The 27,100-nt window shown below is 42.3% G+C and overlaps 1 protein-coding gene across 3 annotated transcripts in view; it reads right to left on the minus strand.

The window, feature by feature from the left end:
• Positions 1-25,549, minus strand: part of LOC144214656 (growth factor receptor-bound protein 10-like) — a 32,696-nt gene extending 7,147 nt beyond the window's left edge. Inside the window, exons 1-9 of one of the 3 annotated variants that reach the window (XM_077743220.1) lie at positions 25,321-25,549; positions 20,700-20,801; positions 17,053-17,146; positions 13,938-14,181; positions 13,230-13,353; positions 4,726-4,882; positions 2,582-2,697; positions 498-572; positions 36-173 (exon numbers count right to left, since the gene is read on the minus strand). In XM_077743220.1, the coding sequence (XP_077599346.1) occupies positions 36-173; positions 498-572; positions 2,582-2,697; positions 4,726-4,882; positions 13,230-13,353; positions 13,938-14,181; positions 17,053-17,146; positions 20,700-20,750 (999 nt within the window). In that variant the 5' untranslated portion in view covers positions 20,751-20,801; positions 25,321-25,549. Of the gene's footprint in view, positions 1-35; positions 174-497; positions 573-2,581; positions 2,698-4,725; positions 4,883-5,043; positions 5,915-6,219; positions 6,575-13,229; positions 13,354-13,937; positions 14,182-17,052; positions 17,147-20,699; positions 20,802-25,320 lie in introns of those variants that run through there. The other 2 variants (XM_077743221.1, XM_077743222.1) reach the window with 2 other exon arrangements.
• Between the last annotated feature and the right edge of the window lie 1,551 nt (positions 25,550-27,100).

A 27,100-nucleotide genomic window follows, 5' to 3' on the forward strand; every position in this document is an offset into this window, starting at 1 on the left:
TTGTGTTGTGTTGGGGTATAAAATAAAAATATGACCTTAGATGTTCCTTTAGTGGAGAAGTAGAGGCCGGAACGTCGCAGGAACATGTAAAGTTTCTTCCAGGATTTGCGTCCAGGTTCCTTCATGTACAGATAGCCCTGAATTTCTGGACAGCTGCTTGAGTTCAGGAAGTTCTAGACAAACAAATAAAAAATTACCTAATGAGGATGAGTGTTTAAAAAAAAAAGTACAAAAAATGGCATCGTTTTCTAGATTCTTAGACGAATGGCTGCGGCACCAGCAGGCAAACGCAATTAGCAGACTGCAATGACTCTGTGTGAATGTTCATGCATATTTTTAGACAACAGATGTCCTTGTCACAGTCTTCAGGAGGAAGAAGGCGTCTCAAAACCCTTCGAGGACGGGATTTTGGTTTTCCCGATTAAAAGGGGGAGGATAAGATAAGATAAGAATTTGCTTGCACATGCATCTTGACATCATTGGTCATCCCTCCTTACCTGTAAGAGCTGTGATTGAGGGATTGTGCCATCAGAGTCCTGACACCAGGCCACCATCTGCTCGGGAAAAAAGTTCTGCATGGTAAAAAAGGGGAAAAAAAGGGAAGCTGTTAAGGGTCACACTTCCTAACGAAGAATAAGTCTTTCTGTTGTCGTGATAGATGAAAACGAGGACTGGTAGACGAGCGGTCGGTCGGTTCCGGGGGCTGAGGGAGGCAATAAAAAATAAAGAGATAGAGAGAAGAAGGCACTTGAGCCTACGAGAGTAGATGCAGTATGATCTCACCCGCTGATGTAATCCCCTTTAGCCAGCAGCACCACTCTTAGCATGATTGACAGACTGCGGCCGGCGCTCTGGTGTTTTAGTGCGCTCGTTACCACGGAGCTGAGGTCACCTGCTGGCTCTGACATACCCCTAAATCACCACGCCAATAATGTGATGTCACACTTTAGCTTTAAGACGCCGGATCGTGTCGTTGTAGGATGTACCAGGTTGAAAAAAAAATGGGATTTTAAACGCCAAAAAAAAAGAGGAATTCAAAAATGCCAGCTTGGCCTCAATAGGGGATTGTCATTATATCATCAGGGGTAGAGAACCTATGGCTCAGGAGCTACATTTGGCTCTTTTGATGGGTGGATCTGGCTCTCTGCTAACCTGTGAGCTAAAATATGGAAACCAGTTACTCCATGGAGAGCTGCTTTAATCTTAATTATTTTGCATTAGACTTTTCTGGAATGCATACTCATTTATTAGCAACTGTATAAGAATGTCAAAAGTAGTTTTTTCCACTTTAAAAGTGGTGAAATTACTACATTTATGGGTATTTAGACTTTTAAATTTGGAGAATGGCTCTCAATGAATAACATTAGAAATTATCAATTGTTTATGGCTCTCTTTGTCAAAAAGCTTCCCAACTTCTGCATTATATAATAATAATAATAATATAAAATCTTGCTGCCATTGTTTCCAATGAATTGGATGATACTTTCGAGGACAAATCGCCCGAACTTGCACGATAAAAGAAACCATGAAATAAAACATGGGGTATGTCCTTAGTATTTAGCTTCTATTCTTGTTTAACGAGGCTCTCGCGGGGTTTCTTAAGGCTTAAAAACACACACGGCGTCGCCATCTCTTTTTAGTGTCAGTGGATTTTGAATATGTAAAATAGGAAGGATATATCAGGCCAAATAAGCGGATGCAATTATTTGATTGGCGGATCTGATGGACTTGGACCAAAGACAGACTGACTTGTTTGCATCTGTTAACAAGTCTTGGAATATGCTATAAAAACATTTAGAATAATGAACTACATTCTGTGGAAATGTACAGATGTCAGAAATCAAGGATGTCAAACTATTTTTGTTGCAGGCTAATACATATTTATGGCTTCCCTTCAAGAGCTTGGAAATCCATATATAGAGAAAATGTAGTGTGTAACTTCATTGCATATTGCGAGCCAAGTAAGGTCATTACAAAAGTCATAACTGCAAAAAAAAATGCAAACATTCTTGATTTTTATGTGTGTATTCTCCGTGACCGGACGTTTGGTCGCCGGTCTTTTGGTCGCTGGTCATATGTACTTAGATATTAAACAGTACTCGGGTATGAAACAGTACTTAGATATGAAACAGTACTTAGATATGAAACAGTACTTAGATATGAAACAGTACTTAGATATGAAACAGTACTTAGATATGATACAGTACTTAGATATTAAACAGTACTTAGATATGATACAGTACTTAGATATTAAACAGTACTTGATATGAAGCAGTACTTAGATATTAAACAGTACTTAGATATTATACTCTCTTAGATATTAAACTCTCTCTCATGAATATAATTTTGAGTCTGAATCAGTCACCATTTGACCAGCGACCAAAAGACCGGCGACCAAACATCCGAGCACCTGCAGTACCCGCTACTCCCCACAATTTCTCATCCAAAAAAGCTCAAACATGATCAAATCCACAGCTCTGTCCAGAAACATCACGGCGAACAACGTTTTCCTGCCTATGGGGGCTGCGTGCTCAAGTGAAGCAGTCACGGAAAGGTCAACACGGGGATGCGAGAGACTCACCAGGGGGTTCCTGAAGAATTCATATTTGGCATAGTTCTTCCTGAAGAGGAATTTACTGTCGCTGCTCATGGAAGCTTGGACCTGAACCACCAGTTCGTGGTCCTCCAGGCATCTCTCTATGGACGGACAAAAACACACGGACACTGTGAGTCACAGAATTTTGTTTGCAATGTCCTTGGGGGGCTTTTTACACACACACACACACACACACACACACACACACACACACACAATAACATTGAAAATGGCCTGCTTTGTGACATTGACAGAGAAGATCTTCTCCATTACTGAAAACACGGTAAATATGACGTAAATAAAGATAGTTGTCCTTAAAGAACGATAACATACGAGTTGAGCCGAGGAAAAAGAAGCGCTGCGAGGGGTGGGGGGAGGAAGAAGTGGCAAGAGATGGCGAGGGATTGGGGGAGGGGCTGGCAGAGTGTGGGCATTGCAGGAAGATGATGTCATCTATTTAGGCTGATTGCCGAAAGCCGAGGAGCCAGAAGCAAAGTGCAGCGAGCCCGCAGACGACAACGACGAGGCCACATTAAGAGCTCATGCCGCCCTAATGTGATAAATGGCGTGCGCACATACGGGCTTGTGTGCGTGGGGGGACGATATGACAAAAAAAAAAAATGGATAGTGACAGGATGTTCTGCAAGATAGCCAGATTTAGCCAGAACTCTTTTAACGGGCATGCGAGGAAAAAGGAAAAAAAAAAGAATGTGGTAGAAACGCAAGGTTGGAAATGTTTGACCTCCGTTCTGTGTGTGTGTGTGTATGTGTGTGTGAGAGAGAGCAGGCGGGGAATTTCCTATGGCGGGTTAAGTGCAAAGTGATTGGCCAGCCGTGCTAGGGGCTCGTCCAACAGAGATCCACGATTGGTTGCCTGCAACTCGGCTATGACGCTAAGTCCAAGCCTCTCCGCATGCTAACCCCCCCAAGCCAGCCAGCCCTGTCCCCTTTTTATCTCTCCGTCGCTCCCATTTTTTTTTTGCTGCCTTTTTTTTTCTCCCCTTCCCTCCTTCCCGCCCTCTCTTTGCTCGCCTCACATTCCATCTCTCCTGCACTTTTTTTTCCAGCAGCGACGCAGATGAAGCAGCAACGCACAAAGCCATCCTTTGACTCTAAAAATACGAGTCCGGGAGTGGGAAAGCCTCACCGTGGACAAAGACAGAACCGGGGGGAAAAAAAAGGAGCTAAGTAAAGCTTCAAAAGGGTACGCCTTGAAATCGACTTTGAGCTTCTTATTTTTACAAATATTGGTGAGGAAACCTCAAAATGTATAGAATACATACAAACACACTCAAATGAACACACACGTTCACCAAAGCCTCAACATTTGCTAAAACAATAAATATCTTTTGATCGTTTATGTGCTACATCCTGTCAATACTATTATTATTATTCTACAAAAATATCCATAAAAGTATCATACGAAAATATCCATAAAAGTATTATAGGAAAATATCCATAAAATTATTATAGGAAAATATCCATAAAAGTATTATAGGAAAATATCCATAAAAGTATAATACGAAAATATCCATAAAAGTATTATAGGAAAATATCCATAAAAGTATTATACAAAAATATCTATAAAAGTATTATAGGAAAATATCCATACAAGTATTATAGGAAAATATCCATAAAAGTATTATAGGAAAATATCCATAAAATTATTATAGGAAAATATCCATAAAAGTATTATACGAAAATATCCCTAGAATTATTATACGAAAACATCCCTAAAATCATTATACGAAAATAACCCTAAAATTGACATAACACATCAGGAATGATGTGTGAGGGGTTAAATTCAAGGCAAGGCTTTTTGCGCCAATGTCCATGACAAGAAACTAGAATGCATAATGAACTAAGTAATAAAATTATCATAGCGAGGACTCACAATCGTCTCACAAGGTAAAAATCTCGTTAAACTGACATGGAGCCCCGCAGGAAACTAAGACATAATTCTATTTGCTGCAACAAATGGAATGAAATGAAAATAAATGAAATTGTATAGCGGCATGACTAACACACAAGCAGATTTCTCCACAATAGCTTTACATAGTCAACCTAAAATTGTTGACCCTATGCAATCCTTTCCCCAAAAAATGGTAACTTCCATAAGAGGTACTCACCGAGGCCGAGGATCGGGTGGTGTTCCACCAGCGTCCAGGCGTTGTCGTCCACACAGTGGCTCTTGTAGACCAGGAGCTGGCACACATCTCTTGCCGTCATGTCGGCCGGGATCTCCACTACTTTTCCGGCCCCGTCTTCGCTCCACACCTTCACTATCTGTAAAACAGGCACAGGCCGAGGTCACGTTTTGGCAAGGGCCGGAAAGAAGTCCCGGACGGGCATGGCGAGACGTGGCGTTGGCCTAAGCAGCGTTTCCCGAAAAACGCTAGACTAAAAAAAAAAAAAAGGAGCGAATCCGATTGGGAATGTCCGTTTACCTCCACGTGCTTGGTCAAGTCCATCCTTAAAGTCCTGTTTAGTTTCCTCTAACGGGAGAGTTTCTTTCAAAAAAAAAAAAGAAAAATGGCAGCAAAGTCCCGGAAACTGGCGCCCGCACGCTAGGGGTTCAGCCCTTTTGTCCACGGTGCAACCAAACTCCCTCACACGCACGTCCCCGGATAGGCACGTAAACTTGCTTGCGCACATCGCACACTGACGTGTTTTCTGCCGCGCCGACACCGACAACCAGAAAGGAAAAGTAGAAAGTATTCCCAGTTGGAGGACATTTTCATGACGTCCTTAAAAATGCCAGTGAGTGGCGAGCGGGCATGGTTCAAAGCCCGAGGACCGCCCATTGTTGCGCCATTTTGAACCATTTCATCGACGTTTCAAACTGGTTGAAATTTTTGCCCCCAGTGCCTTTGCTGCGTAGATCACCACAGAGCGCCATCTGCACGTTGGCGCAAAAATCCCTGCTCACAGGCAGCGGGGCACACGAAGGCATGCAAAAAATAGGAGCGCACCGATGGAAGAAAGCGCTCGCAAACGGCGGCGGAGGCGACGCACGTTAGGTCCGCCGGAAGGTGTTGCATGTTTGCAGGCTCGCGCACCTACGTACTTGGCATCCTGCGCCGGCCGAGAGCAGACGCGGAGCTCGCAAACTCTACCGGCCCGCACTGCACACGAAGCGAGAGGGCGCAACTGTTGAAAATGCTCGCAAAGACGAAAGAACCAGACCCGGAGAACCCCTCAGAGGACGGATCCCGGCGAGGAAACGGCGTCTGGTCGACCCAAAACGGTACGGAACGCCGGGAGCGCCATCGCGGCGACGCTTAGCGAGCCTCCTAGCGCAAACGAGGGAAGAAAAAAAAAAAACGTCACAGTGCTCCCTGCCTGCCCCTTCTAAAGCTCGAAGACTCCTTCCTCTCCTCCCACTCCCGCCGCCGCCGCCACCGCCACCACCACCGCCACCCCTCAGCCCCCGACCTGATCAAAAAGTGATTAGCTGACGCGTGACTTTTGTTTGATAAAAAGTTTGCCAAACATCAACGGCCGACGGAACACTGCAGGGGTCCCGATGGCCGCACTTTACCCGCCACAGCGTATTTAAGCGTCTCTGGCGTAGCTCCGGAAAAAAAGAAGAAGAAGAAGGAAACACAATGCAAGTCTCTTACCTCCACGGCTCGAAAGAGGCAACAGTCTGGAGAGCAGGATGGCATTTTCACACTGAGACGCTCTCCAGTGACACACAGAGAGAGAGAACGAGGAGAGCGAGGAGCGAGGAGGGGGGAGGAAAAGAAGTCAGGAAGAGGGAAAGAGGGCGGGGCTGACTGGCAAAGGAGAACACAAGAGAGGTAAGAACCCACGGCGAGGAGGGGGAGGAAATGACAGAGCAAGGACGAGAGACCGGTCGCCGATCGGCCGGGCCCGGCTAACACACGGCGGGCGGCATGGAGCAGCCCGGGGTAGTGACGCCGAACCGTATGAAGGCTGCCGCCAAGCCGCTACATCCGCCGGCCCTTCTCCCCCGCCCACTTTGCCCCCTTCCTCCTCCTCGCGCTGGATTAACCCAGTGTGGGATTTTTTTCCTTTTTTTTCCCTTCCAAATGGTGAACCACCACCGCTCGCTACCTGTCACGTACACTACACTCTTATCACCAAGGTTACGGCCAAATCGCCACCTCCCCGCCCATTTTACATTGTCAGCTCCTTTAAACCTAGAACCCCCGCCTCCCCCTAAGCAGCACAACACAATATATACATACAGAGCTTAATGTAGTAGAGTACAAAGCCAATCAGTGTACACACGCATCCCTCACGCGTTGCCTGCCAGGTTTTCCTTTCCACCCCCACCCTCGCCTCATATCCTCTTCCCTCTCAACAGCTGTGTGTGAAATATTACGCCGGCGAAGGTTAGCGGCGGAGCAACATGTGTAACGGGGCGCTTGTGCGTGGAGGTAGTCCATTTCAAGCAATACGGATCAGGCGCCGCTTGGGTTTTTGCCCGGGGGGTCAAGGGAGGGATAGAAAAGAGGAGGAGGAAGAGGAGGAGGAGGGGAGGCGGTTGCTCAGCAAATCTGCCGGCCCGAGGAAAGGCGGGGGGAGGTGGAAAAGACAAGAAGGTAGCGAGGGAGAGAGCCCAGAGCGGCTACAGAAAAGGAGAGCAATGGTGGAATGTCAGTAATGCAATACTGAGTCATAATCAGGCTCATGTGTAGCATGCAGGCCAACACAGCTGGCCCCTAATACGGCGTGCATGAGAAAGAAGCCCGAGCCTAACAAGAAGAACAAAATGATGACTTTTTCTATTCCTCGTCCTTTGCAGGTTTCCAGTAATCAGAAGTGCACTGTGCGAACGAAAAGGCTTCATGTTTATGGATGCCTGTGTAGGAGGATCACGCATGTTCTAGTATGAGAGATGCATATAAAGCACCATAGCTTCTAGCCAGCGATATCTTATTTTATTTTTTAGACCACCCCGACTGACCTTATGGATGACTTAAGCAAAACTTCAGCATATGAAATAAACTAGCTGAAACTAATTTCTCTCCCTCCCCCACTGTCTTATATCATTCAGCTCCTAAACACACGCGAGTTTGGATTAAAAAAATAATATACCTCAGAAACGATACAAAGGGGCAAACGGAATTATCTAGGGTCAGGACTACATGGCCGAAAAGGTTTACGGACCCCCCTTATCCCCCCCTTTAAACCAATCAGGCCATTTGCGCGTACTGGTAAATGCATGCATGCAGACTGTAAAGTGATTGGTCTAAAAGACAGCTCAATGGTGGCGACAATAAAAGTACAGCTCGTAAAAGAAATGTCAATTCCGTAGCAGCGCAAGAGAGGGGGACAAGGCAAGGGCCTTTATCTGCAAATGCAATCGTTTTACGTAACACAAGAGCACAATGATGAATTCTCTCCTCGCCGCGTGGCCGCAGAAATTCTACAAAAGCACGTCTATGATGCTATTAGAGGGAGATTGTCAGCTGACCGGCCGTTAGTTGGCGCCCTGAGCTTTATTTCCAATGCACTTGAATTTCCACGCCGGCCGGCCGCCAATCGTACGCTCACAAACAATCCAATGTTTGGAGTGTAATTGTTTGAGATATTCAATTACGCCACACAGAGAAAAACCTTGTTCTTATCGCTGGGAACAGAATGACTACAGCTCATCTCTAAGGACTTGGGTTTTGGGTCAGAGGCCATGGCTTTAAGTTGTCTGTCCTAGGCCAGAATAGGAGGCAAACCCTAAGTTCTTGTCGGGATTTTCTTCGCCACTCGACATCTTTCGTGTCTAGTTGGTGGCTTTAGAGGCAGACTGAGTTGATTAGTTCTGCAGACAGAGCAAACTCAATTTCACCTAGCCAGCACGCCATCACAAAGCCAGGGAATCTCACCTCCCCCAACATCAAATACATCCCATCCCACCAAGCCTCATGTTTAGTGATCCACAATGATTAAAGTCTGTACTTTTACTCATAAAATTCTCTTAATATTAAGACACCGTCATCAGCAAGAAGGAGCGCTTCCGCAGATCCTTCTTCCCATCAGCTGTCAGGGTGTGTGTTAGGACCTACTGTTTGCATGCATGTACATCTATGTGTATGTATACATGTACTTATTTATATATGTATGTGTATGTATATATGTGCTTATTTATATATGTATGTGTATGTATATCTGTGCTTATATATGTATGTGTATGTATATCTGTGCTTATATATGTATGTGTATGTATATCTGTGCTTATATATGTGTATGTATACATGTGCGTATATATATGTGCTCATATATATGTATGTGTATGTGTATGTATGTGTGCTTATATATATGTTTGTGTATGTGTATGTATATATGTGTTTATATATTTATGTATGTGCTTATGTGTGTATGTATATGTATATACATATACATATGAATGAGTATATAGATATAGGTATGTGTATATTTATATGTATATATATTTTTTCAGCAACACGCTTATTTATTTATATATTTATGCATGTATTTATTTATTAACTTGCATATTAACTATCTATTTATGTCTAAAATGTATTTTTCTCTGTCTGTATTCTCACCCTCTTTCTACTGTGACAATGAAATTTCCTGAATACGGGATGAATAAAGTTATCCAATCCAATCCAATCTCAACACTACGCAATTGTATTATCTCTAAACTTAAGGACTGTTAAATCATTCCCAAAACATTGGCGACTTTGACCGTGTTGGTCAATCGCCCCAACAAAAAAAGCAAGGTCATGAAAGAAATCCTAAACTCACTATACCCACTATAAACAAGTAGGTGAGTGAATTCCCATTTGCAGCCATATAATCCGCATTAGAATCGAGAGTGACGTTGTATCTAACTAACAATAGAGCTTATACATCAATGTCATTATGAGCTTATGCTGTGGAACAGGCTCTCACTGCCATCATTGCACGCATACAACACACACACACATAGACACACACATGCACCTGATCTGATTGCAGCGGGTCAGCAGACCTTTGCGTGCAGGGAACATCAGCTGACCGCAGACAAAAGCAGGAGAAGAGGTCCTCACCGCAAGGAGAGAGAATGACTCAGCGTCCTCCGTGCAAATCAGATGCCATGACATTGATGCAATAAATACTGACATCATACAGAGTTTCGGGGGGTTCCTAGCGTACATCGGTGTGTCTTTGCCACTTTTGGCCATGACAAATCCGTCAAGGGACACGACTACTGCCATGACACAATGGTCAAGAGAAACACGCATGGGAGTGGTGTCGTGCAAGAAAAAGTTGAAATGAACACGAAAGAGCTATCTTTCTATCCATCCATCTATCTATGGCTTTGTCACTTAGTTTTCCATGAAAAGCTTGGAGTTGTTCCACAAGGCGCTCCAACTCGCCTCTGCTATTCACTCGCACAACAATGAGGTAAGAAAGATCTAATTTCCTGCCGGGGAAAGGAATCACAATTCCAATGTGGTGTTGGTGGGCATCGGGGTGGGGGAGGCTTTTTTTCCCAATCGGAGTCCACTGACTACTAAAAAAAGGTTTAAACTCATGCGTACATACATACGTATACGAATATATACATACATTCACATATGTATACGAATACATATAGTACATACATATATGTATACGAATACATATAGTACATACATATATGTATACGAATACATATAGTACATACATATATGTATACGAATTCATATAGTACATACATATATGTTCACACATACATATAGTACATACATACATGTACACACATACATATAGTACATACATGTATGTACACACATACATATAGTACATACATATATGTACACACATGCATATTGTAAATACACACACATAGTACATACATATGTAAACACATGCACATGATATATACATATACCCTATACCCTACACCCACATATTATTTTTTTTAATAGCAAAGTGTAAAAAAAAAAGTCCCACTCCTTACATGCACACACACACACACACACACACACACACAGGATCCCAGTTTAATTGAAAAATGCTTGTAATGGAATGTGCTCACAAAAGAAGGCATAAATTCAGTTCCAGCCGGCAACCCGATGCTCAAGTTAAACCCTGGTACCATGTCCTGATTTGTGAATCGTGACCGAGCAAATTACTTGAAAGCCGCTGGAAGCATATGAAAATTTACAACGTGGAGCCGCCATAAATTAAGAGAGAGGCTTCAGGTATTGGAGGGTCAACTAACGTCAGGGTATTCCCTCAAGCCCTATCTCCCAAATCTGTAGGAGTTGTCACGTTAGCTTTTTCATGGTGGGCTGCTCATAATACCTAGAGGCAAATCCATTTATACTATTAGCAACGATGCAGACCATAAACCTGTCATGTCACGCATATACTTGGGTATACTTATAGCATAATAACATAAGCTGATAATATGAGCTGTGTATCCCAGTGAGAAAGACTGAAGATTAGCAAAGAATGTGCAGATTCCAATACAACAGCTGGAAGGAGTAAGTATGAGAAAGCTCTTTTGATACCCCCCCCCCCCCAAAAAAAATAAGAACAATTCAATGCAAAAATAATGCACGTGACACATCTATGACTGTCATTATGCACTGTTGCATTGCACATTGTCCAAGTCACATACGAGAATATGTTGGCAACTAAATAGGCAGCAATTAGAGCGATTTTATCAGTTAAAATGGATATTCTAAGTCATCACATGGTTCATTTTAGGCATTAGCCATGATTGAAACACATGATGGTTCCAGAAAGAGAGGTCAGTGAGGTAAAAAGTATTGCCTTACCCACATTAAAAAACAACACGTGATACACAAGTGGATTGTTGGCTGGATTTAGACTTTGTGGTCAAAGTTGTGCAATTCCCATTTTGGGAGGGAATTTCAGATGATTATCATTTGAAATTGGAATCCGACCTCATCTAAAAAAGGTGAACAGAATGGGAAATCTTAAAAATCCAGCTTTTAGGATAGATTGCATTCACCCAGTCTGCAAATCACTGTAAATAAACCCTGAGAAATGGAATTTGTCACTGAAAAAGATGCGTATAAATCCAAGAAAATGATCTTAAATCATCTTTTGGATAAAAATAATAGTAATAATAATAATAATAATCTCTCAGGCCTCTTGTGCATGGACCAGAACATGGAATTATGAAGAAAAAAAAACAAAATGAAAATCCAATATTAAAACGAATGCCTTGTTCTCTCACACAGCTGAAAGAGCTGAAGTGCAGAAAAGGAAGATGTTTTCTGAAAAGTCACACAACAGGCCCTTTGTGCAAAATGCAAGCTAGCGCACTGACAGCACATCTTGTGAGATGATGTCAGGGAAATTGAACGTGTATATAAAAAGCACCTGTGACCTGTACAAAATGTCCAAACACACACACACACACACACACACACACACACACACTCTCGAGCAGTTTGACTGTCAAAGTGTGTATAGTGAGGAAGCATTTTCAATCATTTTCATTATTTAGGGAGGGAATCCTGTCAAGGATGGAAAATTCCTGAGACAGGAGGCTCTGCTGGGGGAAGGAAGGGCAAGGCTAGGCTATGACACACACACACATACATTCACACACATATTCACATACACGACGGCAAGGGCCATCTTGAAAGCGTGTGAACCGGAAACGGACGCCCGTCTTGCCGGAGCCGACAGATGTATTCTCAAGGTTCAGAAAAAGCCAACCTGCAGACGTTCCCAAGCCGTGTTCCCGCCGCGATTATGGAAAACCTCGCTACATCCTGAGGACATCGCTCACCTTCCTTCCTCAGCAAAACATGCCTGTTGCTGTGGGTGTCTGATTTTTTTGTTAAAAAAAATAATAATACATCCCGTTTCCCACTTAATCAATGTTGTTGCTGATTCTTTGTTTTCTTTTTTTTGTTAAAGGGAACATTTCACAAGTTATTACCGATTTGCCAAGTGTATTTCAACTCTAAAAAAGGTACATAACTCAGACTTTTGCGCAGCATTTTGTCACCGAGAGGAATTTTGTATGACACAAAGGTGGGTTGATGTTTTTCTAAGTTTGATATCTTCTTAAAAGCAAAAAAATACAAAAAAACTTTAAAAAATACACTAAAGCTTAATTGCCTACTTTGTTCCAATCTTGTGCTGACTGACACTCAAACAGTTGCAAGTAGTACAGTATTAAGGTTATTTAAATGTATAGATAGCCTCACCTCAGTTGCTCTTTTCTTATTTTTTTGAGTCATAATGACAAATAATCACTGGCTATTTTAATATTTTAAACGTCAGGACTGAAACGCACCTATAAATCAGTGCTTAACTTTCCATATGTCATCTCTTACTATTCAGGACCAAAACTATTTATCATTTTATATCTGTTTATGAAATATACTCACATAAAATGTTTTAAAAAAAAATCAGCAGAGTGCTAGATAACCCAGGCTAACCTGTGATGGGAGGGACATCCGACAGGGCTCATACAAAGTCAACACAAGCTGCTCTGACCGGAGCAAAAATGGTCCGGTCAACTGCTCACGAATACACACAAAACCACACGCGCTTCCCATGACTATGGAGGAGTCAAAATTATGTCGAGTGCGGGTAAGATTCACTATTGTGGTCTTTATCGAGTGTTTTCGGGGCGAGACAAGTGTTGTGTAGTAGAGTGTATGTGTGTGTGTGTGTGGGCACCTACGTGTTGGTCAGATGTCTCGATGGGGCTGAGAATTGGCGAACCGGTTGGGCTGCAGAGCTCGGGGAAAGGATTGGGAATAGCAGGAAGCGAAGCAGGACGCAGATGCTGCTCGTCCCGCAAGCACCTGCAGGGGGAGACACACACAAAAACACATACTTAGGTCTCGAGTTAAGGGGAAAATGCAAGGTCGATATTTCATGTAGACTGGACCATTTTAGATATAGTATTTAGATTATTTTTTTTATTAATGGATTAAAAGAACTGGATTAAAAGCTCTGAATAGTCAGTTCTTATAGATCTGAAAGAATGTGTATTTTTGCTTTTTTAAATATTTTTAGATTTTACTAAATTATTTTTGAACTAAAAATATAAGAAATTGATTAAAAAATGACAATTATTGATTTAAAAAGGGGAAAATCAGGACATTTAATATATATCCATACTCTTCATTTTAATTCGATCCGAAAACAGGCACTCATGGTTAAATTTCCTGGGCCACAAACAATGATGCGATGGGCCAGATTTGGCCCCGAGCCGCCACTTTGACACACGTGCCTTACAGTTTTGTCTAATTACTTTTTTCATACTTTTGAAACAAGGGTAGTATTACTATTTTTGTTCATGATTTTGTGCATTTTGGGGTTATGTTAACTTATACATTAAATTCAATTCTTAACCAGGTTAATTCAAATGAAAGCGTGTCCCTACCTTACAGCCTGGATGTGCATTGGCTGAGAGTGGCGCAACCTTTCCCTGGCGGGGACGGAAGGTGGCGTGTGACGTCGGACAGCCGGGCCGTGTCTGACAAAAGGAACGTGCATCAGGTGGTGATGGTGGGCGGGATGCGCATGTCCATTGTTGAGGATGAGTGCCGTGTCGGCCTGCGTGGAGTAAACACTCTCCATGGAGGAGTTCATCTCATTGACCAGCTTCTCCAGATCCACGTCGTCATCTGTGAGAAAATGGATAGGAATTATGAGCATGGAAGATGCAATGAGAGTAAAAAATGTAGCTAGCTAATGATGAGCAGGAGTTGGGGTACACCTTGAACTGGTTGCCAGCAATGTTCCTCTGCGCAGCAGCAATCATATGGTGCGCAATAAATAAAATCCAAATTTTTTTTGATATTTTAAACCCCTTCCCCCATAATGGCACCGTTTACGTGGCAGCCAGTGGCAGTAGCTCTGTCCACTTATGTTTTTTTGTGTTTTACAGCATGTTTACATGAAAAATTAGAGGGAACATTGACATACACCTGCTTATGGCAGGTGTAATACTGGTGTGCCCATAGCGAGCAATGATGATGGTACTCAGTGCGCTCAGGGAGGTTGTCTTTCTGCCCAGACCAACGAAAAATTAGAGGGAACATTGGTTGCCAGTCAATCTTAGTGGTTAAATACATGGTGGATAAAAAGATAGAAAGTGCATGGCTGTAAACAAAAGCTGAAATGTCACGGAGTTGTGCGAATTATGTGATCCGATATGTTCCAATGTCCAAGGCCCTTTTGACCGATGGCTGTCCCAAACCAACACCGCAGAGAATTCCTGACATTCTTTTGGGTGGAAAAGAAATGACAGCAATCTGGGAGCGCTCACCCGCCCGAGTGTACCAAGTGTTTGCGGCAAAATAGAACACACCGACACCCTGGCCCAGCACAGGCCGGGACACGGTGTACGTGTAATTATACAGGGGAATGAAAAGCGTACAATATCTGCAGTTCGAGTGAGGCCGCAGAGCGGGGAAGGGGCGGTACTCCAAAACGGCGGGGAGTCAGCTCAGCTCAGATCACACAAAGTGGTATGCATGACAAACAGGGAGGGTAAGTAAAGGACACAAGGTCATGTGATGTTCAAGAGTGGGACATGGGTTACGAGGTGAAGGGATGAAGGAGAGACGACGGGATGGCTCTTATGTAAAGCTTGGGAGACATTGCTTGTCTTATTATCCCCTGCTGACAGTTTTGGAAACAAGTCGCTTGCCTAAAAAGTGCCTTTTTTTGCACACATTACGAGTTCAGTCACGGTGTCATCGGGATTTGCCTTTTTAAAATATATATATGTGTGTGTGTGAAAAGTAATGCAATAAAAGTGTTGCTCATCCGTTTGAAACCAGCTCTCAAAATTATATTCATGAGTTTAATATCTAAGTACTGTAATAGCCAAGTACTATTTAATATCTAAGTACCGTTTAATATCTAAGTACTGTTTAATATCTAAGTACTGTTTAATATCTAAGTACTGTTTAATATCTAAGTACTGTTTGTTATCTAAGTACATTTGACCGGCGACCAAACGTCCGGTCACAAAAATTTGGGGCTATGACATTTGTTACTGATGTAGTATCAGTTTTAAATTTGAGATAGATGCAATTTTCAATCCAATCCATCTCATCACATAGTTTTAGGTGTTGCTGGTTTGGCCCGCACTGGGTTCTTGACTACAGTCAAATTCTTTTATTTGCCAATTTTTTGCAACAACAAGCCATTGTAGTGAAATCATAACACCCTGCAATCATTTATGGGCGACCTGGAGGTCAGGGAAGGGCTTTTTTTTTTTGACTTGGTTAATAACGACAGCACGCCATCTTTATCATCTTATCTCCAATTATTCATGGCTCTCTCCCGCTGGCCCGTGTGCTACTTTCTCCACTTTTCCCATTTAATGACCTGACCTACAGGCCTACATAAACATTCTCTCCTAATCAGGGTCCTCTCCCAGGGCCGTGTTTACAACACACTTGCACAAGCGTGACCGGCGCACATCGCTGTGCGCGAGGAGGTCGGGAGGCGCCAAGATTTAAAACATCTTCTCTCCTTCCAGGCATTTCCACGATGACTAAAGAGACTTCTGAGAACGCGAGGCTAGGGGAGAGAATTTCACACGTGTGTACGTCTTTAAGAGGTCATCGGGGGTCGGAGGGGGATGGCGAGCCAGGGATAGAATATAACATTTATCCAAAAGCGCTACATCTGGCAAACAGAACTTGGAATGATAGTAGAAGACAAGGCTTGGAGATGGAGACAAAGATAGGTTTGGCAGCAGAAAGATTCCAGAGAGAGGAAATGGACGGGGCAACGGTGAGAAAGAGAAACGTGTCATCCATCATTTATAGCAGGGGTCTGGAACCTTCTTGACGAAGAGAGCTACTATTTATATTTTCTAATGTTATACTTTGGGAGCCATACTACAGATTTAAAAGTCAAAATAAATATAAAAATGTTGCACTTTTTAGTAGTTTCACTACTTTTAAAGAGGAAAAAATTGAATACTTTTGACAAGATTCTTATGCATTTGCGAATGCAAAAAAAGAAGATTAAAGCAGTTCTAGACATAGTATCTAAACTCTGTCATCAGCAGGTTCCATATTTTAAGTCACAGGTTAGCAAAGAGCCAGATACACTCATAAAAAAGAGCCACATGTGGCTTCCAAGCCATAGGTTCCCAATCACTGATCTACAGTAAGGGTGTCAGAAATTAACAATGTTAATTTGAGCTTTTTGTATATATTTTTAGATTTTACAAAATGATTTTGGAACAACACAGAAAAAATAGATTAAAAAATGACTATTATTGATTTAAAAGGGGGAAAATCAGGAAATGTAATATACATCTATACTCTTCATTTGAATTTGATCCTAAAATTGAAAGTCGGCACTCATGATTGATTTTCCCGGGCCACACAAAATGATGCAGGGGGCCAGATTAGGCCCTCAGGCCGCCACTTTGACACATGTGATCTACAGCATAAAAGACCGTGGAGGACAATTACTGGTCATACTTGCTGTGCACTTTGTTTCTTGAATAGACAGGACAGAAGAGTTACCATGGTGATGTGGCAAGTTTGGATGGGCTGAACGCTGAAAGCCTGGAACGATCAACTCCTCTGGCCGGCGAGAGGAACTGCGGTCCATGCCCTCCTGCCAAATAAACAAAACAGGCACAAGAAAAAAGGAAAGATATTTTCAAATTGAGAGTCAAAAAAAGCCTTGGATGTCACATAATTGAAGTCAAGGCAGACACTGATGGTTTTTGGGCGTTTTTTTTGGCCAGCATTCGAACAATAGATGATTTCTGCTTTCGAGGAACGGCGAATGACACGACAGCAATACTTTGACCCTTTCAGCACTGTGACCTTTGTTTTTTTTTTATTTCTTTCTCTTTCCAAAACTTTCCAGGCACAAACTTCCTTCAAAAAGTCACCTACAACACTCACTTTGGCCATCAAACTCCTCGTGCGTTGGGTAATTCGATGCAGCCTTGAAATGATGCGAAGCGAAGGCAAAGAGGGGAGAAAAAAGGCCAAAACAAAAAAAAATTACATCTTTGCTTTTCCTGGAAAATGCAGAACGCAGGAGAATTGTTCCCAAGAATTGCTCGTGGCCAGATGTCCTGCTGCGAATGCACGCACACCAGCGTGCATGTGGGATGCTTCGAAAACATCCATAAATGCCCAAAGTACGATTTATAGCTCCAAGAAGCTCCGGCCAAAAGCTTTCCAAGGAAGGCGACTTTGACTAGGCTGCTTGTTGGACGCAGGATGTCAGCAGGCTTTGGCAAACTGGCTCTGTCGGAGCAAGATCGAGACCTCTGAAGTTTTACTTTACTGCCTCGTTCACTGTGCGGGTGCGCACGTACGGCGTGGAGGCCGTTTGAGGACACTAAACTTAACCTCCATCGATATATTTGTGGCTATAAAGATAGGAGCATGAAAGAAGTTGAATTAAAATAGGGCTTAGAACAAGGGTGTCAGACTCGGGTTGGTTAACGTCAACTCGATTTCATGTGGGCCAGACCGTTTTAGATATATTATTTACATTTTTTTTTTAATAAATGGATTAAAAGCCCTGAATATTCAGTGTTTTTTAGAGATCTAAAACAATGTTCATTTTAGCTTTTTTATTCTATTTTTAGATTTGACTAAATGATTTTTGAACGAAAAACAGTGGATTAAAAAATTACAATTAGTGATTCAAAAGGGGGGGGGGGGGGTCTGGAAATTTAATATACATCTAAACTTGTAGCTGAGAACATAAGACTGCAATCTGCAAGATAATATTGTTCTGGTGACTGTGTAAAGTCAACTATTTTATTACCTAAATCAAATTCAGTGTATTCAGCCTGACTTCTCCAGCAGGAGTATTTAAATTATTGACAGAAAATCCTAGAAATGTGGTTGTAGGCCCGATTGGAGGTTGTTGTTGTTTTTTTTTTTCTCGAGTAGCTTAGAGTTGGAACAGTATGAGTACCAGGTGTTAATGAATGGCTTGTCTTTAACAGCCTTCATCCAAAGAGTTGACAAAAGAGCCCAGAAAAATGTCATTGTGAATGTTACGTCACAAAATCTGCCTTTAGACTCTGCTCTGGCATTCCTGGTCTACTAGAAAAAGACCAAAAATGATTTAAATCAATTCAAAGTGAATCACTTTTCAAATGAAATTCTCATTCAATTGACTTTTTAAGTATAAAATGACAATAACTCCTTCTAAGCAGCTCTAGTCTCTCTTTGGGCAAAGCAACCGTTATACTTACATGGAAGCCCGGTGTTGCCTGGGCAACCAATGCACACAGCCGCTAACCTCTGACCTCCACAGAGAGGAAGAAAGAAAGAATTGTAGCCCGAGCTCCGAGACACATCACACATGTTTGGCAGCGCTGTCACTCGTCACACTTTGGAGAGCGGCGACGTGCCGCTGGGGCCCCGTCGCTTCGTCACTTCTATCCGCCCTTCGGACCCGGCTCGGGCCATAACTCAAGCTAACTTCCAGAGCGAGGAGGACTGCGGTTTTCGCGTGCACTTTTATGAGCGCACTTGCACACCAAGTTGATTGACGCTTCCGCTAACTCCATCCAAAGTTCTCACTACGACAGTCAAGACACTTATCCTTGAAGAAGACACACCTGGAATGCCGCCCGGACAAATGAAACATGGCCGCAATCATTTTTCTTTGCCGTCGACATGCAAAAAAAACAAGCCTTATCAGTAACAGACTAACTTTGCAGTTACAGCCTACACAGAAACTCCATGAGGTGGAATGAATGTGTGCCATGCTGTGTCATGTCAGCCTTTACATAAAAAGCTCACACACACTCAGAAATGTTACAACCCACTTCTCTAACAGAGACTACCAAACAGTTTTTTTTTTTTTTGCCCTGCTAGATGTAGGCCGGAGGAATGTTGCGCTCGACGGGGATTCAATTGACAATTCACTTCATTCTTACTGGTGCAGAACGGCAGCTTTCCTGGAAACTATAAGCTATAAGCCCAATAGCTGTAATGTAAGGTGCTCGGATGTTTGGTCGCCGGTCAAATGGTGACAGAGAGTTTACTGTTGAAACCAGCTCTTAAAATTGTATTCATGAGAGAGAGTTTAATATCCAAGTACTGTTTAATATCCAAGTACTGTTGAATACCTAAGTACTGTTGAATACCTAAGTACTGTTGAATACTAAGTACTGTTGAATATCTAAGTACTGTTTAATATCCAAGTACTGTTTAATATCCAAGTACTGTTTAATATCCAAGTACTGTTTAATATCCAAGTACTGTTTAATATCCAAGTACTGTTTAATATCCAAGTACTGTTGAAAACAGTAGATATTTAGATATTAAATTCTCTCATGAATATAATTTTGGGAGCTGGTTTCAACAGTAAACTCTGTCACCAAAAGACAGACGACCAAACGTCCGGTCACGTAATGTAATGACCGCTCAAACCAGCTCAGCTGTTACTGGCCACCTTCCATTTCTCCAGCTCGATTAATACCGACCGACCATGGCGGTCTTTCTGGCCCATCGTGCGACAAAGCTGCAAGCTTGTTATTGTTGTTCTGTCCTCTATTTATAGACTCACGCCGTGCTCCTCGGAGAAATTCTTTGCATTACTGTTGGCCGAAGGGGAGAAAATCCTCCAGCTGGGAAACAAAAAAGGCTCATTCTACCAGAACTAGACATTGAAAGTGGCTGTGATTGGTTGCTTCTACTGTAAATTCTCACCTAGAACCTGCATTTTCAGTCTTGATAAGAGTAAGGAGAAAAATGCCTTGAAAAAGAACATTTCTGGGCATACAAAAATGAATTTTACCTTTACATTCTAGCAAAGTAATAGGACTTTCCCAACTGTTTTTTTAACTAGCTCTACATTGTCTTCTGTGTCTCTCTTGCTACTGCAACCAAGAAATTTCTAAAGTTCTAACCCAACTGTAAGGTTACTCCTACACTACACTAAAGAAAAACATACTCCACCATTATCAAGGAATTCTGAATTTCCCATATTGAAATGATCCCAATCCAACAATACACGTTCCTATCCGCCAATCCCATTATGCCACGTAATCTCACGCGTTGCAACTCTTACCCGAGCTCAAGCGTCTTTCATCCTGCTGATGCAAGTATAGTAAGAAAATGGCTATTGATTTTTACAATCCAGGTACATTTATGATACAAGTTCCTTCCTCTTAGGATGCACTCACCTGATAGTTTGAGTGACACAGGAAATAGTCAGGGCCTCCCGCTAAGGCCATAATGTCGGTTCAGCAATCCCTGGGAAGGGAACGACTGGTATCGTCAGCGCCCTGCACACATCCGGGCAAAAAAATGTTAAATTTGAGTAAAGGGAATGGAAAAAAAAAGTGGAACAAAGAACGAGCGACGTGTGGAGGGGGGACGCCGTCGGAAGGAGGCGACTTTAAATAGCCTCGTCTTCCCAGGTGAGGGATTTGTGCTTAACGCTGAGAGGAGCGCCTTGCGTTTGGCATACGCTTAAAGCAAGACGGCGGGAACCAAAGCCGACACCCCTGCTTGCTCCCAAACTGAAAACAAAGTGTGCATGTGCAAAAGGAAGGCGCATGCATGGGTGAACATGTGCAAACCAAATCCAAAAGTAAACACGGCCATTGTGCACCACGCACACACAAGTCAGTTCTTGAACAATGGCCAAGGTTTAAGACTAAATAAGAAGCAAGCCCCCCCCCCCCCCCCCCCATCCCCTTCACCCCTTGACCCACCCACCTCCATAGCAACACATGACCACTCACCACCTGCAGACCGCATGGTAAGGCGAGGGGGAGAAAGGGGGAGGAGCGAGAGGGTAACTTGAAATCGGAGTGGGCTATTTTAAACGCACTGTGTAGCATTATCTGTTGTGAGTAAGCAGGGGGGGGGGCAAGTTTGGAGTTGGTGAGAGGTTGAGAGGAATGTTGATATAGTACACGTATCATTGCATTACATATTTGAAAATGGGGATTTTTCGGGGGGCTACTTTTAATACCAGCGATTTGTTAAAATGTGGTGAAAAGTCCCTTTTTGAACTTGTGAATGGCCAAAGTGGTAAAAACGGGATTTGTTTGTTATGTTCAAGTGCTGACAAAAAAAGGGGGTGGGTGGGGAAGAGTAGGAAGATGGGAATCTGATGTTTATTTTTCTAAGTTGTGGAGACAATGACTTAAAATCATCTGTCAAAACAAAACAAGCCTCTATGGCCCCTATCTTGTCCGTTTAATGATTGTTAGGAAACAAACACAGCTGAATAATAACACCACAAGCAAACACAGTTTACTGTAATCATTTTCTAATTGAATTTAAAATGAAAAATATAAATATATCTTGACAAATACTAAGACAATATACTCAATATTCTAAAGGAAAAATTAAAAGTTAAATTTTGTGAGTAAGGTGGACGTTTTACAGGAAATTCTTCCTATGATGATGACTTTTTAAGAATTATGCACTTAAAAAAAGTTGTTTACAGACCAACGAAAATTCTCATGTTAGGTCCAAATCCTCCAATTGCATCATGTTTTTCAAGCAAACCACATCTCAAAATATTGCACATACATTTTTCTCATTCTCCCTTTAAAACTACTATTATAGAGACATTATTTTTCTTTTCAGTGTGGTCCTAATTCTCTGATGTCTCTACAATAGCAGCCGAGGGAACACGTTCCATTCCAGACGTCCGATTAGGCCTCCAAATTGAAATGGAAAACTGGCATCTACTTGAAGGGCATCCACCCTTCGAATAAGGATTTCTGTGAATTTGAGAAAGCCCAAAGTTGTAAAACGGATACTTCTCCAGCATACACAACAAATCTTTGGGAGGAAACAGACATCCGCAGATTCAGGGAATGCAAGTCTGCACACAAACACACACTTAAACACACTTATACACACTAAACTCTCACTAGCTCATTCCCCATGCTTGGCACCACTTTTTGCTCTCTCCTAGCAGGTCTCCATTATAAATATGATTATGTAACAGATATCAAATGGTTCAATATCACCTCAGTCTGTCTGTGCACCCCACCAATTACTGTTTCCACTGGGGCTTGCTTAGCTGCTATGTTTAGGTTGCACTTTGCACGTAGCAAGCTGATAATTTGGACATGTCGTTTTTCTCTCTTTTGCATGCCAAAATGAATCCTGGAGTTGAACAAGTTGATAAACTGATGACTTTTATTAGGAAAGGAAAACATTGGGATAACATTTCTTCGGGAAATCAAACTTCTTCATTGGAAATTTGAAGTGACGTGCCTACTCATCTCGTAATGAAATATACGCTACTACTGATATAGGAACCTTTTTTAATTGAGAGAAACTTTGGATAAAAGACTTGTTTAAGCCATCCCTATTTATCATTTTACATTGAAAATCAGAATGAATGCACTTTCCAAACAGCCCATTTCATGAAAAATTTTAAAAACACCAAAAGTAAGAGGGTATTATGTCCTCCAAGTACTATCATGAACTATTGTGCAACATCAAAACGACATCTCCCCATAATATTGAACAACTAACATCCCTAAAAAAAAAAGTTAATATATTAAGCTGTCAGTAATTGGAACATTCCGGCGCCGTACACAATGCAGCTGTCAACCGCACCCCTCAAAACGTGCACTTATGTTGAGCCTTTGACAAAAGAAAATGTTTTAACGCTTAACCATCGACTGTCATTACATCATCTTCCAAAAGTTTTTTCAAAGGCTTTAAGAGCTATGATTTATGCACTGAAAAAAAATAATGATCTTGCAAGACCGTAATAACGTGCTGAAAGTCATCTAAAAGGAAACTTACTTACCTTTGTGGCTAATAGCTTCATTGCTGTAGTGAACTTTTACAGCTATCATCATTTTTTTACAACTTTTAAGGTCAAGCACCCAATTTTTTCACTCTTGGAGGTTATTAAATCAAATATTCTTGCCTGTAACGGACTCAAATGCTAAATTGAAGGAAGATAGTAGCAGTCGGGGAGAGATAATCCATCTTATAATGAGCTCGTTTTAAATGGTAACTAGGTGGGTCTCCATTTGAGAAATTGAACATACCTTACGCATCTCTGGGGGGGATTGTATTCACCCATTATGGCCCTCTGTATATATCTCACAGGTTGCAGTGTAGGCTTATGAATCTGTTGACACCAATCAAGCCACTGGCCAAAAGGGCAAGCTGCACCGCTAATAGGCTTTGAAAGTGAAGCTAAAGCTCAGAGTGCTTGACATTTGCTGACATTTGTGGTTCCCTGTGCACAGAATGGAACTAATTCAGCTTTACTGAGCAGAAAGGGGGATAACCTGAGAATTAAAGAGGCTATGGTCGGCACTCCCTAATGCCACACGTGCAGCTCCCAGATCGAGTGTATCGAGCGATGTTGTTATTGTTTCACCTGTTGCTTTCTTTGTAAAAGAAATGCAATTGTTAATGGAATAAAAGGCCAGGTCCGGTTTGTCAATAATAGTAATTGTTAATGTGGAACACAGGCTCCCTCTAAAGGTATGTAAAAGAATCAGCGGAATAATAGTCGAAATTGTACAATCAGATTGCAAAGTCCACCATGATACTGTATTTTGATGTTGGTCAAGATGGCGTATGTGAAATATTTGAGGGGATTTCAATGATCAGAAGTACTTAAGCCCGACAAAATTTTGCATAACTTAAGCGATCAAGCCTTTGGAGCCTCACGTTAAGCCTAAAATGTCACCTGATCTTGGACATAACTCAATGGGAGGACGGTTATGTGAGTATTTCGCTGAGATTAGCCTACATTGCATTCTTAGAAAAAGATGTTTGTTTAGAACACGAGTTCAGTAGAATTACACAACAGTATATTCAATTACATCATCATGGGTGCAGTATTACATTCATCTAAATGCAGTGCAGATAGCAGAGGTTCATTTCCCTTTAGTAATACTGTACGTGCAACTTCTAATGGTTGCCCATATCTATATGTGCCCAACACTGACTATTTACTATATAACGGCTATAATCCACTTTATTGGATGATTGAAATATTCAATTATGTCAATGAACTTATCTCATTAAAAAACTAGATTCAGACTAAGAGCACCCCTAAATCCTCCTTAACCTTTCAATGTTAAATCTAATTTGAAAGTCCTGCCAATTATGTTGTATTTTATCATAATGTCAATCAGAATAAGTTTGTAGACTTCTACTGAACACCTTGAACGCACCATTCGCTTGGTTTCAACTGTTGCCATTCATTCAACATACAAATATAGTTGAAGTACCTCTGCAAGAAAATTAGGATTTCAGTAAATATACATTTTATTTGGTGTTCTGCTGGTGATATTTTCTCATGTAAAATATGCATGTCTTTGCCCACTTGACTAGCCACAAAATAAATATGCATACATGGCATACACGTCTATTTTTGACAGCAGCTTAATGGCATACCATTATTGTGCACTCAGTTTTGTTACCGAAATGTGCTGCAAATAAATCAATGCTACTTACTCTTCTCCCCCCAAAAAAATGCAAATTGCGTCACTTTAAGTACTTACCTGCTAATGTTGTCAACTTCCCAATCTTATGATATTGTATTTCAACCTCAAAGCAGATAGATCGTGCTCCCTTGGGCTAAAAAAAACAATGTCAACAACATTTTTTGTGCTCCCTTAAACGCAACTCTGGCTGTCTTTAGAAATACTACAAGCAAGTCGATCGTGTCACGCGCAGCTATCTGCTCGCTTTGCTAACATTTCCCATTTTTTTTCCACCTCTAGAAGTTCAGATGCAGCAATTGCGTATAAAATCTCGATCTAAGTTGCTCGATCGATGGGAAAAAAGTGAAGTTCTTACGGTTGGGGAAGGAGCTAGTGAGTCGTTGCAGCGGTGCCCGGAAAAGCGTCGAAGGAGCCGGCGTGCCTCGAATGTCGCGTCCTATGGATTTCTGCACGATTTCCCCCCCTTTCTCTTCTCTTGGCTCCTCTTCCTCTTCCTCCGCCGCCTCCTCCTTCTTCTCCTCCTTCTTCTCCTCCTCCTCCTTCTCCTTCTCCTCCCCCAGAAAACACAAACTCTTCACCTTGTCCGCCTTCCTCCTCCTCGGACGCACGCCACCGCGCACGCGCACTGACCTCACAACAAGTTGACATTAACATGAAGTTAACCCCCCCGAACTGGAAATTTAATACTACTATGACGATCGGAGCCATGGCAACGCACGTACACCCCCATTATTGAGTATTATATTAGTTTAGCCTCACTCTTAACTTGGAATTATGGGAAAAGCTTTACCTTTAACTCCTCCACTGCCATTGCCTCTTGACAGATGTAAAATCATTTGGAACTGCAATGGCTGGTCATGTTTCGCTGCCTAGACGTCCAATCCAATTGGACTGGGATTGACCGTTTGATTGGTCAAACTGGATTGTACGTCGAGCACCGTCAATGGCAGCAAATACATTAAATGAGAAAATTTCCTTGGAGGTGGACTTGGGTAATATAAAGTTGTTGTCTAATCTCATTTTCTGAATTGCTTTATCCTCACTAGGGTCGCGGGGGTGCCGGAGCCTATCCCAGCTGACTTCATCCCCAGAGGCAAGCCAATTGCAAGGGCACAGGGAGACAAACAACCAATCACTGTTACACTCATAACTATGGGCAATTTAAGGTGTCCAATCAACCTAACCATGCATGTCTTTGGAATGTGGGAGGAAACCAGAGTACCCAGAGAAAACCCACGCATGCCCGGGGAGAACATGCAAACTCTGCACAGATGAACTGACCTGGATTTGAACCCAGATCCCCCCCTACTGTGAGGCTGATAAAATGGATTGGACACCAAGCACAACCAATAAGTGAAAAACGCAATCTTCTACAACTGCTATTGACAGCAATGGACATCTAATCCATTCAAAGTGGAAGCTCATCGAGCCACTTAGTCCGTCACACCATGTCCATCTATTTACACTCTCTGGTTTAATAGTAACTCATCTACAGAATTGCACAAGAATTATTATGGCAGTGTTTTCCAGCATGAGGAACTTCACGTGCCGTAATGGAGAAGGCCCCGTGTTGAGCCTTCACTCTATGACATAATATTGCATTACACATCATACTAGAGGAAGTATGTCACTATGTTAGTTGAAGTGCGTACATCACGAGATGCCCCCGAAAACATTGCTAACCACGAAGCAATCCCGGCTTCTCAGCCATCATATGAATGCCAGTGATGCTCTCCCATATCTTTTTGCAGGTCTTCAATTGTTTGGACATAACTATGATACATAATCCCCTTCTCAGTCGCCGCACAAGAAGAGAGCTCTAGGCCAATCACGAGTCTTCTTGAATCCTCCGCCCAACTCGCCTTGTGGGGGAACACGTGCTGGGCCGCCGGCCCTTCGATAATAATGTTGCCTCGAGAGCGGTTACGGAGCTAATGATTTTCTAATGTCTACGATGGAATAGCAAATGATTTTGGCGCGAGCGCTCGGTACTACTATTTCAGAGAAAAATGAAATAAAACACCGAGAGCACTTTAAAGCACACTGCCTTCCAGGAAAACCCTGCAAAACTTTGTTGTCAACACCCCTAAAGACTAAAGTCAGATGACTGTGGCATCCCACTGCTCTGTTTGTTT

The sequence above is a fragment of the Stigmatopora nigra genome, chromosome 21, assembly GCF_051989575.1.
Source record: "Stigmatopora nigra isolate UIUO_SnigA chromosome 21, RoL_Snig_1.1, whole genome shotgun sequence".
In the NCBI taxonomy this organism is placed as follows: Eukaryota; Metazoa; Chordata; class Actinopteri; order Syngnathiformes; family Syngnathidae; genus Stigmatopora; species Stigmatopora nigra.